Here is a 17,871-nt window from a genome sequence, read left to right on the forward strand (position 1 = left end):
TTCACAATTTGTATGGAAACACAAAAGACCCCGAATAGCCAAAGCAATCTTGAGAAAGAAATACAGAGCTGGAGGAATCAGGCTCCTGAACTTCAGACTATAGTGCAAAGCCACAGTAATCAAGACAGTATGGTACTGGCACAAAAACAGAAATATAGATCAATGGAACAGGATAGAAAGCCCAGAGAGAAACCCACACACCTATGGTCACCTTATCTTTGATAAAGGAGGCAAGGATATACAATGGAGAAAAGACAGTCTCTTCAATAAATGGTGCTGGGAAAACTGGACAGCTACATGTAAAAGAATGAAATTAGAACACTCCCTAACACCATACACAAAAATAAACTCAAAATGGATTAAAGACATAAATGTAAGGCCAGATACTATAAAACTCTTAGAGTAAAACATAGGCAGAACACTCTGAGACACAAATTACAAGCAAGAGCCTTTTTGACCCACCTCCTAGAAAAATGGAAGTAAAAACAAAAATAAACAAATGGGACCTAATGAAACTTAAAAGCTTTTGCACAGCAAAGGAAACCATAAACAAGACAAAAAGACAACCCTCAGAATGGGAGAAAACATTTGCAAACAAAGCAACTGACAAAGGGTTAATCTCCAAAATATACAAGCAGCTCATGCAGCTCAGTATCAAAAAAAAAACCAACCCAATCCAAAAATGGGCAGAAGATCTAAATAGACATTTCTCCAAAGAAGATATACAGATTGCCAACAAACACATGAAAGGATGCTCAACATCACTAATCATTAGAGAAATGCAAAGCAAAACTACAATGAGGGGGCTTCCCTGGTGGCGCAGTGGTTTAGAGTCTGCCTGTTGATGCAGGGGACACGGGTTCGTGCCCCGGTCCGGGAGGACCCCACATGCCACGGAGCGGCTGGGCCCGTGAGCCATGGCCGCTGAGCCTGTGCGTCCGGAGCCTGTGCTCCGCAACAGGAGAGGCCACAGCAGTGAGAGGCCCGCGTACCGCAAAAAAAAAAAAAAAAAAAAAACTACAATGAGGTATCACCTCCCACCAGTCTGAATGGCCATCATCAAAAAATCTACAAACAGTAAATGCTGGAAAGGGTGTGGAGTAAAGGGAACCCTCTTGCACTGTTGGTGGCAATGTAAATTGATACAGTCACTATGGAGAACAGTATGGAGGTTCCTTAAAAAACTAAAATTAGAACTACCATATGACCCAGCAATCCCACTACTGGGCATGTACCTGAGAAAATCATAATTCAAAAAGAGTCATGTACCACAATGTTCACTGCAGCTCTATTTACAATAGCCAGGACATGGAAGCAACCTAAGTGTCCATCAACAGATGAATGGATAAAGAAGATGTGGCACATATATACAATGGAATATTACTCAGCCATAAAAAGAAATGAAACTGAGTTATTTGTAGTGAGGTGGATGGACCCAGAGACTGTTATACAGAGTGAAGTAAGTCAGAAAGAAAAACAAATACCGTATGCTAAGACATATATATGGAATCTAAGAAAAAAAAAAGTGGTTCTGAAGAACCTAGGGGCAGGACAGGATAAAGACGCAGACATAGAGAATGGACTTGAGGACATGGGGAGGGGGAAGGGTAAGCTGGGACGAAGTGAGAGAGTGGCACGGACATATATACACTACCAAATGTAAAATAGATAGCTAGTGGGAAGCAGCCGCATAGCACAGGGATATCAGCTCCATGCTTTGTGCCATGTCCATCTAGAGGGGTGAGATAGGTAGGTTAGGAGGGAGACGCAAGAGGGAGGAGATATAGGGATACATGTATATGTATAGCTGACCCACTTTGTTATACAGCAGAAACTAACACACCATTGTAAAGCAATTATACTCCAATACAGATGTTAAAAAAAAAAAAAATCTGCCTAAGACAAGGTTACAAATATTTTGTCACATTTTCTTGTAGAAACTTTTAATAGTTTTTGGTTTCATATTTAGACTTATGATCCATTAAAAGTTAAATTTTAAAAAATTAATTATTTATTTTGGCTGTGCCAGGACTTAGGTGTGGCATGTAGGATCTTTAGTTGTGGCATGTGGGCTTCTTAGTTGTGGTATGTGGACTCTTAGTTGCAGCGTGCATGCAGGATCTAGTTCTCCAACCAGGGACCAAACCTGGGCCCCCTGCACTGGAAGCTTGGAGTCTTAGCCAATGGATCACCAGGGAAGTCCCAAGAGTTAATTTTTGTATACAAAGTATGAATCAAAGTTCTTTTTTTTTTTTTTTTTGCAGATAGAGATACACTTGATGCAGTACTGTTTGTTGAAAAGACTCTTATTTCTCTATTGAATTGCTTTGAACTTATATCAAAAACTAACTAACCAGGGGCTTCCCTGGTGGCGCAGTGGTTGAGAGTCCGCCTGCCGATGCAGGGGACACGGGTTTGTGCCCCGGTCTGGGAAGATCCCATATGCCGCAGAGCGGCTGGGCCCATGAGCCATGGCCGCTAGACCTGTGCATCCGGAGCCTGTGCTCCGCAACGGGAGAGGCCACGACAGTGAGAGGTCCGCGTACCGCCTAAAAAAAAAAAAAAAAAAAAAAAGCCAAAGTGTACAGAGAAAAAAAAAGAACAAAAAAAACCTAACTAACCATATGTGTATAGGTCTGTTTCTGTACTCTCTATTCTGGTCCTTTGAACATTCTTTGTTTATGCTTATGCCTGGACTTCCAATTGGTGTCTGAAGTGAGGGCAGTTTTGTGGGACTGAGCCCTTAACTTGTGGAATCTGACACTATCTCGAGGTAAACAGTGTCAGAATTGAACTAAATTTGTAGGACACCCAGTCAGTGTCGGCTGAGAAATGGAGAACTTTTAGGTGGGATGTGGAAAAAACACATATCAGAATTGGTGTCAGAAGTGGGATTTGCTATCCTCATCCTGGCTTATGGAAACATGTGATTAGGGAACAGAAAGGATAAAAAGGTGAGGGATAAGGAACCTCTGGTTCTTGGGTGGCTACTCCATGATGTGGAGTAGCAGCTGTGCTGCAATCAGTTACTAACAGTAAAAGTTACCAATGGAATTTATTTATTTATTTATTTATATTTTTAAGAGTTTTGTTAAATGTTTGTTTTTTTATTTTTTAAATTTTATTTTATTTTTTTGCGGTACGGGGGCCTCTCCCGTTGCGGAGCACAGGCTCCGGACGCGCAGGCTCAGCGGCCATGGCTCATGGGCCCAGCCGCTCCACGGCATGTGGGATCTTCCCGGACCGGGGCACGAACCCGTGTCCCCTGCATCGGCAGGTGGACTCTCAACCACTGCACCACCAGGGAAGCCCAATGTTTGTTTTTTTTTAAAAAAAATATTTATTTATTTGGCTGTGCTGGGTCTTAGTTGCAGCAGGCATGCCCCTTAGTTGCGGCATGCAAACTCCCAGTTGCAGCATGCATGTGGGATCTAGTTGCCCAACCAGGGATCAAACCCGGGCCCCCTGCACTGGGAGCATGGAGTCTCAACCACTGCGCCACCAGGGAAGTCCCAACCAATGGAATTTAGAGATGACTCCAAACCTGACCTGCAATTTTTTATCTAATCAAGGCAAAGATTGACAAAAGGCCAGGATTCCTTGGCTTGACTCCTTACTGGGGACTTAAAGCCTTTTGCACAAGAGTGGGTAACTTAGGAAGTGGAGAAGTTCCTGGTGAAGTCCTGATGTGGGCTACAATTAGAGAGTTTAAAAAAAAAAATGTAAGGATTGACAGGATTATGAAAGTTGGGAGTGTTTTTTTTAAAATATTTATTTACTTGGCTGTATGGAGTTTTAGTTGCAGCCCACGGGCTCTACAGCCTGTGGGCTTAGTTGCCCTGAGGCATGTGGGATCTTAGTTCCCTGACCAGGGACCGAACCCACATCCCCTGCATTGGTAGGCAGATACTCAACCACTGGATCACCAGGGAAGTCCTGAAAATTGGAATGTTTAAACAGACTTTATGTAAAGAAGTTGTGTCTCCTTTGCCTCAATATTTTACGGAAATGAGTATCATGTCTGGCTGGGGAACACTCTCCTACCTAGTACTGTAAGACCAAAATCTGTGGATGATTAGTTAGGAATATAAGGGTTAAAAGAATTAAGGTAAAAGTTTGTAGGGGAATTGGTATGGTTGAACAGACTTTATGTGAAGTGGTTACATTTCTTTTACCTGATGGTATTATGAGAATGAACATTTTATTGACTGGGAAATGTTTCCACTACCTAACATCATAAAACAGAAAGCATGTAAATCTACCTTTCAAGCAATGTTAATTGGGCATGCTAAATGGGAACCAGTAAGGTTGCCCAAGCCAATGCAATGTAGAATAGAAGCTGGAGTGCTGGTAGGGACAAATTCTCTGTGCCATAGCCCTATGTGAAGGACTGACTGGGGTTTATGGCAAAAGCCTGTGAGTGCCTACCAGAGATGATTGCTGGGACTTTGGACTTGAGAATTTCCATTTGAGGGGCATTTACTACCTTGCTATTTGACATTAATTGAAGCTACCCTCATGACTGAAGGACAAAAAATGATCTTCAAACCTGAAATACCCAGGACGTTTTGAGTGATGTCAGAGAAACACTCTAATGGGGATGGCAGTGCCCAGAAGAGTTCCATGATAAAACGGAATTGGTTTATACAGGATCGTGCTACCTGGAGAATGCAAGGAGATACTCATGAGCAGGGAGCCTCTTTCTCCCTAGTCAGTCCCTAGGACTGACTTTGGAACTGCACAAGGAGCTGCCAGATTGTATAGTCACTTGGACAGTGCCCTATAAACAGCTCTCCAACAACCAACAAACAGCTGCTTGGTTTATGGATAGCAGTTCCAAGGTAAACAGACAACATCCTGTTTGGAAGGCCACCATTCTGATTGAAAAAGGTAAAACCAAAACAGCTCTGTGGACTGAACTGCACGCTGTTTTCCCATCCTTTCCCAAGGATGAAAAACTGAATAGTGGTAAAAGCCTCTGTTTGGGTTTTTTCATGGGCAGTGGCCAATGGTCTAGCCGTGTAGGTGGATACAAGGGCAATGGAAACCTGGTCATTAAGGCAGGACATATCTGTGCCCATCAGAAGAACTCTCTTCCATGTTCAGAAGCTGACTGGAACTGACAAGCAGATATCCCAGTGTGCTTGCTTGAGGTGGCCACCTGAGTCCATGAGATGAGTGGATATGGAGGAACTTCAGCAGTGCAGAAATGGACTGAATCTAGACATATTCCTCTTGCATTTTGAGGCACAAAGCGCCAGAGTCAAGGAAAACGTTTTCTATCCCTACAGTGTCCAACAATGGGCAGAGAGACATCCTCCTCAGAGTAATAGTTTGACAGAGAATTGGAATGGGCAGTTAAAACACTAGTTATCTAAAATCGGAGATGGGAGGGAGGGGGGAGATATAGGCCTGAAGGGCTAGCTTTCACACCTTCACGAGTATATGAGTGGAGCTAAAAGAATGTCCCCACTAGGGACTTCCCTGGTGGAGCAGTGGATAAGACTCTGAACTTCCAGTGCAGGGGGCACGGGTTTGATCCCTGGTCAGGGAACTAGGTCCTACATGCATGCCACAACTAAGAGTTTGCATGCCACAACTAAGGAGCCCACATGCCGCAGCTAAGAAGCCCTGGAGCTGCAACTAAGGAGCCCACATGCTGCAACCAAGGATCTGGTGAGCTGCAATTAAGACCCGGCACAACTAGATAGATAGATAGATAGATAGAACGTCCCCACTAGATATTCTCCTGTTTTTCTGGGGAACCTGGGGAAGAGGGAGTGGGAAAGGATGTTGATATGATTATGTAATTCTTGCTAAGGGAGGATACTGGTATAATGACTATACTTTTTTCTTCTTCTTCCCCATATCACAACGTTTTTTAATTCCCCTACCTGGTGCAGTGGTCACAGAACCAGGGCTGCAACTACAAATGCTGGAAGCAGGGATGATTCCTAAGCAAGAAATTGTAACTATGTTGTAAACTCTTTTTGTCAGGATTCCCAAGGGCCTAATGGGTTGGGTTATGCCTTAACTCCATCTGGCAAAATTGGGAATAACACCGATTGCAACTATATTGCCTCGTGGTAAAAACAGCCCGCTAGTTCTGCACCTATGTAATCTTACCCTATCTGAATAACAGCGGACTGAGGGGGAGACACTTGCTAGACTAGTATTGCTGTTGGCAATCTAGACCAACACAGTGGCCAAAATTAATGTCCCTTCCAAAGGTGGAAAAGTTTGAGTGTACATGAAGAGAAGGAGGAACAGGAGCTGAGGGTACAGGAATGAATAAATAGGCTATGTAATAAGAGAAATTCAATATGACATTAACACATCAAAAAAGGCTCAGAGCAGGGCCTCCCTGGTGGCGCAGTGGTTGAGAGTCTGCCTGCCGATGCAGGGGACATGGGTTCGTGTCCCGGTCCGGGAGGATCCCACATGCCGCGGAGCGGCTGGGCCCGTGAGCCATGGCCGCTGGGCCTGCGCATCCAGAGCCTGTGCTCTGCAGCGGGAGGGGCCACAGCAGTGAGAGGCCCGTGTAATGCAAAAAAAAAAAAAAAAAAAGGCTCAGAGCAAGAGATGATATTATTTCTTAGTTAAAGAGCAATATATGGCTTCACCCTAAGACCATTCTGCTTTTGGAGCCTTACAAAATCTACTGGAAGCCTGCAAACCTCAGTGGCCTTGCCCTGGGAGGCATCCCACTCTGTCACCTCATTACCGTATGTCAAAAGGGGATCCTTATGAATGACAAAAGACACTCCTATCACTCAGGAAATTATAAAGGTTTGAGGAGTTCTGTGCTAGGAACCAGGAACAAAGACCAAATATAGTTCTTATTATATCTTCTGGTCTTTGATGACAGATCCCTTAAAACAAAATGACTGTAACAGTTAACAGATACTAGCACATTACTAGAGTCCCATTCAGTCATTAATAATTAGTCAGTTTATCATATGAAAATGTCTCTCAGGGCAAGGAAGCATTCACCATGTTGGTGAATGCACTCACATGCCTGGATGGTGGGACAGCCTAGTTCCATGGGGACAGAAGCTCCTGTGCTCAGAATCCTTCAGAACCCTGGCCGCTCATCTGCATCCTTTATAATAAACTGGTAAATATAATTAAATGTTTCTCTGAGTTCTGTGAGCTGCTCTAGCAAATTAATTGAACCAGAGGAGGGGGGGTTGTGGGAACCTCAGATCTACAGCTAGTCAGTCAGAAGCACAGGTAACAACATAAACTTGGGATTGGCATCTGAAGTGGGGACAGCAGTATTGTGGGATTGAGCCCTGAACCTGTGGGATCCGACACTATCTCCAAGTAGACAGTGTCAGAATTGAGTTAAATTTGTTGGACACCCAGTCGGTGTCTGCTAAGAATTAGAGAACTGCTTGATGAGGTATGGAAAAAACACACATTTGGAGCCACAAAACACCTGTCTTGATTACTGTAGCTCTACAGTATGTCTTGAAGTCAGGTAGTATAACTTCTCCAATTTTGTTCTTCGTTTTTCTAAGTTGTTTCAATATTCTAGGTCCTTTGCATTTCTGTATGAATTTTAGAATCAGCCTGTGAATTTCTCTTCTGCTAAGACTGCTAAGATTTTGACTGGGACTATATAAATCTACAATACATTTGGAAAGAATTGCCATTTTAACAATAGTAAGTCTTCCAACTCATAAGTGCCGTCCTTCTATTTGGTTAGGCCTTCTCTAATGTCTCTCAGCAATGCTTTGTTTTTCTCAGTGTACAGGTCTTGTACATCTTTGCCAGATATATCCCTAAGTATTTCATAGTTTTTGGTAAAACTGTAAATGTCATTTTTTCATTTATACTGGTTGCGGCTAATATAAAGAAATGCATCTGATTTGTGTATATTGATCTTGTATCCTGGAACCTTGCTAAACTCACTTATTAAGTCTAGTTGCCCTCTTGTAGATTTCATGGGCTTTTTCTACATAGATATCACATCACCTGTGAATAAAAACAGCTTTACTTCATTCTTTCCAATCTGGATGCCTTCTGTTTCTTTCCTGATCACACTGGACAGAACCTTCATTACAATGTTCAATAGCAGTGAGGTTGGACATCCTTGCCTTGTTCCTGATCTTAGAGGGGAAACAGTCACATTTAATTTTTCACTATTAATTTTGATGTTAGCTGTAGGATATCCTTAGATGCTCTTTCTGCATCTACTGAGATGATCAGATTGTTTTTCTTTCCTGGTCTGGTAATAGGATGAAACACATTGACTTTCAAATGTTAAACCAACTTTGCATTCCTGGAATAACCTCCTTCGTCCTTTTTATATACTGTTGGGTTCCATTTGTTAAAAAATTTTTAAGAATTTCCTCATCTATGCTCATGAGAGATATTGTTCAGTAATTTTCTTTTCTTATGTCTTTGCCTGGTATTGATATCAGGATAATTCTGGTGTTCTTGCTTTCTAATTTTTTTTTAACCAGCTTTCTTTCAGTTTGTATATTTTCTATTGCCGTGTATTCAATTTCACCGATCTCTTCTTATTTGTATCTACACTTAAGCTCACCCAAATATTTTTCATGTCAAATTTTTATTTTTTTCCTCCTCTTAATTTCATGTTTTCTTTAAAATCTTGGATCATATCTATAAAAAAAGTTTGAATTTTTTTTCCTGCTAATTCCATCATCACTACCATTTCTGGATCTGTTTCAATTGTCTAATTTTTCTCCTGGTTATGGGTCATATTTTTCTGCTTCGTCTTTCCTCTAGCAACTCTTACCATATAACTAAACGTGTTGTTGAGTGTATAGATTTTGTTGTCTTTTTTAACAGAGTGCTTAGTTTTTCTGACAGACAGGTTACTTGCAGAGCAGCTTGATCATTTTAAGACTTGCTTTTAAGCTTCACAGGGTTGCCTTAGAGAAACCTTTAATTTAGGGCTAGCTTAATCTTTTCTGGCATCTGTAGTGAATGTCCTGGGTATTAAGTTCTTTCCACTGTTTGGAATTCGAATATTTTCTAACCTGTGTAAGCTCCATGTGTTGTTCAGTTAGCAGCTCCTTGGTATTTGTTCTTTTTCAGGCCTCAGGAAGTCTCACCCTAGGCATGCACAGCCTAAGACTCAAGAAACTCCTATGAAGGTTTCTGAAGTTCTTTCTTAGAACAGTGTAAGTCTCATTCACCACTGTCATTGATTTCTAATATTGCCAAGCTCATTCTGAAAGTATAAATTTAGTTCATAACTTAAGATTCTCTTTACACTGTATTTTTAAAAGTCTGTGTCCTTAAAAATCAAACACAATTTAGAAATGGCTTTCCTGTGCAAGGAGAATTTCACTTGAAAAAGAAAAACACAGTTCTCTTTTTGGTACATACGATTCTTGCTGCAGACATGCTGCATGGCCCAAACTGCCCATAGCTGGACTCCTGGTGTTGTGAAACAGCCAAGTAATGGGAAAAATGGATTAAAGGACCTAAACGTTCAAAGAAAAGAATAAAAGTTACATCCTATACTTAGTGTCATTTTCTAAAGCAATGATTCCTGAGCTTTTTGCTACAGAAATTTCATCCTGCTATTTTTAAACTATAATATAAATGAGCTTCTATAGAACATCTTTTCTTTGTCTTAGCCATTTGATAAACGAGTATATTCAGACAAAAGTCTTGGTACAGAAGATGGAAGGCGATCAGAACAACATATTTTTTCTCAAAAGCACCTGTTGGTCTTGAAGATACACATTTGAAGAATCGCAGACTTTGGTTTGGAAACTTAGATAAGGAGAAGTTAGTTGATAACTAACCAGAACAACACCATGACGGAGCTCTAGAATTAGCCTTTCTATTTCTACAAGTCTTCTGCCCAAAAATGTACAGAACGTAAGTGGGAATCAAAAGTGCTGGCAGCATCAGCATTTATAAAGTAGACAACAAAATAAATTGCAATAATAATATTTATGCAGCAATCTGGAATACTTCTGGTATATTAGTAACTTATCTATCAAGTCACCTAACTGTCATAAACAGAGTTAGAATCTAGTATGCCCTTCAGTAAATTATTATAAACTGTTTCCCTGAAAAAATCAGGTGCTATTTCTAGTTCTCTAAATGTGTTCTCGTTTTAGACCTCCTTGCATTAATACTCTACCTAAAATCTTCTGTCTCTACTTAATTATCTCTAAAAACTCAGCTCACAATCTACTTCCTCTGGAAGCTTTTTACCATTTTCCAGTGCACGTTCAGAGCATTCTATGTACATAACTAGCATAGGAGTGAATTATTTCTGATTTACATTTGGTTTCCATCACTAGGCCGTAAAGTTCTTGTACGGAGGCACCATATCTTACTCATCTTTGAATTTCAAGAGCATAGAACAAGACCTTGGCACCTGTTTTCAATAAATGTAGAATGAAGGAAGGACTGATGAATGACAGGTAGCAAAATAAATTAAAAATACTTTATTTTAAAGCCAGATAGAAGATAGATGCCAAAGGGTAAAATCTACATCTAATAGGAATGACCTCTACACAAGCAAAATGACTAGATTACTGGCTTAATATTAATTATCTTGCTAGTTACCTGTATGCTACCATCTCACACTCTGGAGTTGGCCATTTCAAAATTGCTGAATGCTGAAAGACACAAAGCACACAAGAAAGGGTTACAATATTTATTTAGCATTGCATTTTGAGGGTTTGACAGTTTAACCATTATGAATGTTGTTTGTATGCTTCCAAAAAACACCAAATTACCCTACCAGATCATCTAGAAGAGAATTCCTCTGGCTACGACTCAATGTCCAAGCTTGTTCTCCTCTAGATATTAAGTGGGCAATAATCCCAGCTGCAAAGTAACTGACTTCCACTTCAACACTATGTAGAAGGCTACTGATGTGGTCTATAAAATCCTTCCACATTAATTCAGAATGCAATTCTTGTACTTCAGCTATATTGTTCTGGAAAAAAAAGAAGATATAAAAATTAAAATAATATGTATAATAAATGGCTAAATGACACTGCAACGATTTAAATATGTATGGACAAAAGCGAATATTGTTGCTATGTTAGCACAGTGGGATTACAGGTGATTTTAGTCCTCTTCTCCCCAAACAATAAAATAATAAAGAAACAGTAGCGAGTTCTGTTTCAGGTAAAACAGTAAACTAGATAACCTAAAAATGTCCTGCTATAAAATATCTAGAAGTGCTGAGTAAAAACAGGCAAACAAACTTTATATATGTAACTTTTTTGGTGGGACAAAATGTAAACAGGGAATCAAACTAGAGCATAACAGGCTATCACTGGCCTGCAGGGGCAAGAGAACTGGGTTTTAATAGACATGCAAGGGCAAAAGTAAGGGCCAGAGATTGGAACTAATACAAGGCAAGAACTTTCAAAGCATTACACCTCAGTAAAAGAGGGGATTGACATAGATACATAAAAAAGAAGTAATCTGGGCTCTGGCCAATTTAGATTGTGCTTGATCTTCTCCAAAACGATCTAAGATTCAACTTATCTCACTACTCTGAAGATTAATCCTCATTCTTTTTTTTAAAATTCTTTATTTAATTTATTTATTTCTGGCTGTGTCAGGTTTTAGTTGCGGCATTCAGGATCTTCGTTGAGGCATGCGGGATTTTTCATTGTGGCGTACAGGCTCTTTGTTGCAGCACCTAGGCATCTCTTTCTAGTTCTGGTGAGTGGGCTCAGTAGTTGCGGTGCATGGGCTCTCTAGTTGTGGCACGCGGGCTCTGTAGCTGTGGTGTGCAGGCTCCAGAGTCTGTGGGCTCTGTAGTTGGCAGCACGCGGGCTCTCTCATTGAGGTACGCGAGCTCAGTAGTTGTGGCGCATGGGCTTAGTTGTCCCATGGCATGTGGGATCCTAGTTCCCCAATCAGGGATCGAACCTGTATCCCATGCACTGGAATGCAGATTCTTAACCACTGGACCACCAGGGAAGTCCCTAATCCTCATTCTTAAAACTTCATTTGATCTACTATGAAATCATAATTCTCTTCCTAACACACTGATTCCATTTCTTAGGAACCAAAAACCCTGGCCTTTTCGTTGGTAAGAAACTATTCACTCCCTAGCTTGTCATTCTATAACAAATGAAAATGAAAGCTATCGTGTCCAAATGTATTCTCTGTAACGACTAACAAGTTTTCTTTTCCAATTATGGAAGAGTGAGGATGGAAGAGACAAGTGTAACTTTACTCACTACATGAATGTGTATAATCCTGTACCTTTCCATCAGCATTAGTGATAAATCAATGTCTCCTATGCCCCTCTCTAATCTCACATATTCAAACAAGAAAAGGAATTTCACATTCATTTTTTAAAAATTAATTATTTTTGGCTGCATTGGGTCTTCGTTGCTGCGTGTGGGCTTTCTCTAGTTGTGGTGAGCGGGGGCTACTCTTTGTTGTGGTGCTCGGGCTTCTCATTGTGGTGGCTTCTCTTGTTGCGGAGCATGGGCTCTAGGCACGCGGGCTTCAGTAGTTGTGGCTCGCGGGCTCTAGAGCACAGGCTCAGTAGTTGCGGTGCACGGGCTTAGTTACTCCGTGGCATGTGGGATCTTCCCGGACCAGGGATTGAACCTGTGTCCCCTGCATTGGCAGGCAGATTCTTATCCACTGCACCACCAGGGAAGCTCTCACATTCATTTTTTATACTCTTCCCTATTTATGTTTTTTTAACACAGCATGTATCATTTTATAGTGACAAGAAAAGGAAAGATAGATATGCCTTTTAAAATAAACAAATTAAAAAAAGATAGTCCTCTGTCTCCTTCAAGCTTGGGGAAGCTTGATAGAAAGAAATATAAAGACCCTCTGAGAAGGACACACCTTGTACTCAAAGCCCCACAGATGGTGGTAAATTACAATTCACAATGAAAACAATCCATAATGAGTGAAATCATCAAATACAGTAGAAAATTAGACTCTCTCAAGAACCTCATGTAATATAAGATAGTACGTGATTTTAAAAAGTTAAACACACACACATACACATGAAAATGCAAAAGACAACACCATTAAAACAAAAAACAACAGATAAGGAAAGATTTGGAATAGAGCATCAAAAGAATTATGGCCATTCTTTCTTGCCATAAACAAGTTACTGGAAAATCAGACAAAATATATAAGAGAACTGTTTTCAGACAGCAGACAACTAGCTATACAGGAATGTAATCCCTGAGAGAAGATATTCAAATGGGGCAGTTTCTAGATTGCTACGCATATAAGGGGAACCTAAAGAGTTGACAGTTTTGCTAAGTTGAGGAGACAGAGATCAGTCTTCAGGGTGGCCAAGGCAGCAAAAATTTGCAGAACAAAGCAATGTAGAGGAAAAAGTTCCAGAGAAAGAGAAAGAGAGGAAAGACATCTGCAGAGGGATCCCCTAAAATCTTTGGCTGAGTACTGATACGGAGTGAAACTCCATGAGGCCAGGGAAAGAACCACCAGAAAGCAGTACGTGAACAAATCCCAAAGTCACGCAGGGTTAGGAATAATTCACATTCTCACTAGCCAGAGTGAAGAGATCTCATAATAAACAAAACATTTGATAGTAGTGGGGTAACTAGGATAAAGTAGTAGGGTAAAGTTTGAACTGAAGCCACTTTAACAAAGCAAATATAGGCATACCTTGGAGATATTGTGGCTTTGATTTCAGACAACCACAATAAAGCAAATACTGCAATCAAGTAAGCCACCCAAATTTCTTGGTTTCCAGTGCATAAAAAGTTATGTTTATACTATATTGTAGTCTATTAAGTGTGCAAAAGCATAACGTCTTAAAAAAAACAATGTAAATACCTTAATTAAAAAATATTTATTGCTAAAAAATTCTAACCATTACTGAGCCCTTCAGCAAGTTACAGTAGTAAAGTCAAACAAACATCACTGATCAGAGATCACCATAACAAATATAATCCTAATGAAAAATTCTGAAATGTTGCAAGAATTATCAAAATGTGACACAGAAATACAACGTGAGCTAATGCTGTTGGAAAAATGGTGCAGACAGACTTGTTCGACACATAGTTGCCACGAACCTTCAATTTGTAAAAAACAACAGTATTTGTGAAGTGCATAACATGAGGTATGCCTGTAAATAAGCTTTGAATGGAACAGCTTGATCCGTGAGTAGCTTAACTGAATGCCAGCACAAAGTCCAAGATTCTTTAAAGGAAAACAACAAAACTACTAATCAACAAAGTAAATTAAATTTCACAATGACTGCAACCAACTAAAAATTACCAGGCATACAAAGAGTCAGAAAAACATGATCCTTAAACAGGAGAAAAGTCAATCAATAAAAATAGACCCAGAAATGACAGGGATAATAGAATCAGTAGACAAGGATTTATAACAGTTATTATAGGGACTTGCCTGGTGGCACACTGGTTAAGAATCTGCCTGCCAATGCAGGGGACATGGGTTTGAGCCCTGGTCCAGGAAGATCCCACATGCCACGGAGAAACGAAACCCGTGTGCCACAACTACTGAGCCTGTGCTCTAGAGCCCGCAAGCCACAACTACTGAGCCTACATGCCACAACTACTGAAGCCCATGTGCCTAGAGCCTATGCTCCACAACAAGAGAAGCCACAGCAATGAGAAGCCTGAGCACTGCAACAAAGAGTAGCCCCCACTCACCGTGACTAGAGAAAGCCCATGCGCAGCAACAAAGACCCAACACAGCCAAAAAAATAAAATTAATTTAAAAACACAGCTATTATAAATGTTATAAATATGATACGAATGAAAGAAAAATATAAGCTTGAGGAGAAAAAAAATGAAGATATAAAAAAGATCTAAATGTAACTTCTAGAAATAATATATACATGTACCTGAAATGAAAAATATACTGGATGAGATTAACAGCAGATGACATGCTGCAGGAAAAAAATAATCAGTGAACTAAAAAACAGTAATAGAAAACAGCAAGGTCAAAACACAGAAAGAAAAAAGGAAAGAAACCTGCCAAAAAAGGCAGCAGAGTATTTCTGTGACTTTTGAGACAATTTTAAGCAATCTAACATACTTGTAATTGGAGTCTCAGAAAGAGAGGAGATAAGAGAGGGTACAGAAAAATATATTTGAAGAAATAATGGCCAAAATTTTTTCAATTTATGAAAATTATAAACCTCAAAACCCAATAGAAAAATATCCACTTGGGCTTCAATAGTGAGCAAAAATTTATCTTTTGAAAATTAAATCAAAGACTTTTTCACATAAACAAAACCTAAATGAAAATTCATTGCCAGCTTACCTACACTAAATGTTTTTTTTAAAAAAAGAGTAGTATGAGAAATACGTGGCTAAGTATAAAAGACAAATTTCTCATTCTTAAATCTATTTAATGAAAGATTGATGAGGACTCTTGCTTCTGGCCAAGATGGACTAAAAGGGGCCAGATTTACTCTCCATTCTAAAACAACTGAAAAAACACAACATGAAACAACAGTTTTCAAGATACTAGACATTAGGTAATAAAGAACAGTGACGTTTAGAGATGGAAAACAAACAAGGTGAGATGCTGCCTTGAGAGAGTTTCCAGGCTGTGGCACAGGGATATAGAACTAAAAGCAGAGCCCAGTGGGCTCATGGAGTTGAAGAGATGGAGCTGAGAGTCCAGGGAGACCAAGGCAATTCATAGGACAGAGTACCAGAGAGAAGACAATGTACATGGAGAGAATCCAGAGAGCCGCAGGGAGTAGCACTCTATTCAGCAGAGTACTGATCAGAGCATGACTGTGAGAAAACTATTTGAGGGAAGAAAAAGAGCCATCAAAAAGATTAGAGAAAAGTTCCCAGCACTCACAAAGGGCCAGGAATAGTGCCTGTTCTCACCATCCATTCTGGAAAAACTCTTCATCCACAGGGCATTGAGCAGAGTACTCAGGAAGGTCTTGTTTCAGTAGTACAGAATAATCAGCCCTAGTCTCAGCACTGCTCTGGACCCTCCTAACAGATCATAAAAGCATGATCAGCTCCGCCCTCACAACCTTCTCTGGGCGCGGGCCACCGGGTGGTTCTCAGCGGAGCAGGCTGAGCTGCGGGAAGGGAACCCTGGGGGAGAGGAGGGCGCAAGGCATTGAGGCAGGGGAAAGTGACCAGCTGCCCTTCATTACCAGCTAGGGACAAGCATGCGGCCGCTGCCCCACCTGGCTGCCCACGATCACTCGTCTGCAGAAATGTCAGCCGCTGGCGCCCGGGGCCTGCGGGGCACCTACCACCGGGTACTTGATAAAGTGGAGCTCCTGCTGCCTGAGAAATTGAGGCCGTTGTACAACCAACCAGCAGGCCCCAGAACAGTATTTTTCTGGGCTCCAATTATGAAATGGGGGTTGGTGTGTACTGGATTGGCTGACATGGTCAGACCTGCAGAAAAACTCAGCACAGCCCAATCTGCTGTTTTGATGGCTATGAGGTTTATTTGGTCAAGATACTCACTTGTAATTATTCCCAAAAACTGGAGTCTGTTTGCTGTTAATTTCTTTGCTGGGACAGCAGGAGCCTCTCAGCTCTTTCGTATTTGGAGATATAACCAAGGATTAAAAGCTAAAGCAAACAAATAAGAGTTCTGATCACCCTAACAACCTAGATGTGGACATAACCGCTGGGACCTAGTTTGATTATTATTCAGTTGTCAATGAGGTGATGCTAACTGTGCTAACGTTTGTAATGCATAAAATCTAACTGTAATTGGGAGGTAGTACTTGGTTCAACAGAAAAATACAGCAAACTTTTAATAATAAAAAAAAGCAAGATCAAATAGGATCAAACTGTTTAAAAGTAAGTCAAGGGCTTCCCTAGTGGCGCAGCGGTTGAGAGTCTGCCTGCTGATGCAGGGGACACGGGTTCTCATATTGGATAAAAAAGCAGGGTGCAAAGTATATGCTGTCTATAAGAAACACACTTTAAATATAAAGACAAATATAGGTTAAAAGTAAAAGGATGGAAGAAGATAAATCATGGTAACATTATTCAAAAGAAAGCTGGAATAGCTATATTAAGGAGACAAAGGAGATTTCAAAGTAAAGAATATACCAGGTCATTTCATAATGATAAAGGGGTCAATTAAGAGGGCATAGCAATTCTGTTTATGAACCTAATAACAGAACTTCAAAATATAGGAAGCAGAAACTGATAGAATATGATAATTGCTAGAACAAGTAGGCAGAAAATCAGTAAGTCTGTGGTAGACTTGAATAATATCAACCTACTAGACCCAACTGACATTTATAGAACACTCTAACAATAGCAGAATATACATTCTTTTTTTTTTGTTTTTTTGGGGTTTTTTTGCAGTACGTGGGCCTCTCAGGCCTCTCCCGTTGCGGAGCACAGGCTCCGGACACGCAGGCTCAGCGGCCATGGCTCACGGGCCTAGCCGCTCTGCGACAGGTGGGATCTTCCCGGACCAGGGCACAAACCCGTGTCCCCTGCATCGGCAGGCGGACTCTCAACCACTGCGCCACCAGGGAAGCCCTGAATATACATTCTTATCAAGTGCACAGGGAATACTTACCAGGATAGACCATATCCTGGGCCACACACAAGTCTCAATAAATTCAAAAGGACTTAAAACAAAGTATGTTCTCTGACCATGAAAAATTAAATTAGAGTCTATATCTCAAAATAAATTATTGAAAAAATTCAATCACAAAGTAATGGAGAAAGATATGGAAGGAAGCACACCAAGTTGTATTAATATTAATTACCTCACAGAGATGAAAATAAAGAGATGTTGGGGACAAAACCTTAAACTTTTAAAATACATTTTGCACTGTTTCACTAGCTACAATAAGCATGTATTCCTTTTTTTTAAAATAAATTTATTTATTTATTTGCTTTTGGCTGTATTGGGTCTTTGTTGCTG

The 17,871-nt window shown here is 40.5% G+C and overlaps 1 protein-coding gene across 3 annotated transcripts in view; it reads right to left on the minus strand.

The window, feature by feature from the left end:
- The window catches only part of ZYG11B (zyg-11 family member B, cell cycle regulator), a 78,084-nt gene that overhangs the window by 8,724 nt on the left and 51,489 nt on the right, over window positions 1-17,871 (minus strand). For 2 of the 3 annotated variants that reach the window (XM_022575704.2, XM_022575703.2), the window contains 3 exons: window positions 10,742-10,939; window positions 10,564-10,616; window positions 9,364-9,461 (listed from right to left, as the gene is read on the minus strand). In XM_022575704.2, coding sequence (XP_022431412.1) covers window positions 9,364-9,461; window positions 10,564-10,616; window positions 10,742-10,939 — 349 coding nt within the window. The remainder of the gene's footprint in view (window positions 1-9,363; window positions 9,462-10,563; window positions 10,617-10,741; window positions 10,940-17,871) is intronic. The other variant, XM_089922535.1, reaches the window with a different exon arrangement.

Source organism: Delphinapterus leucas, chromosome 1 (assembly GCF_059928025.1).
Source record: "Delphinapterus leucas isolate spDelLeu-1000000601 "Yukka" chromosome 1, BTC_Dleu_Yukka2, whole genome shotgun sequence".
NCBI classification, from domain to species: Eukaryota; Metazoa; Chordata; class Mammalia; order Artiodactyla; family Monodontidae; genus Delphinapterus; species Delphinapterus leucas.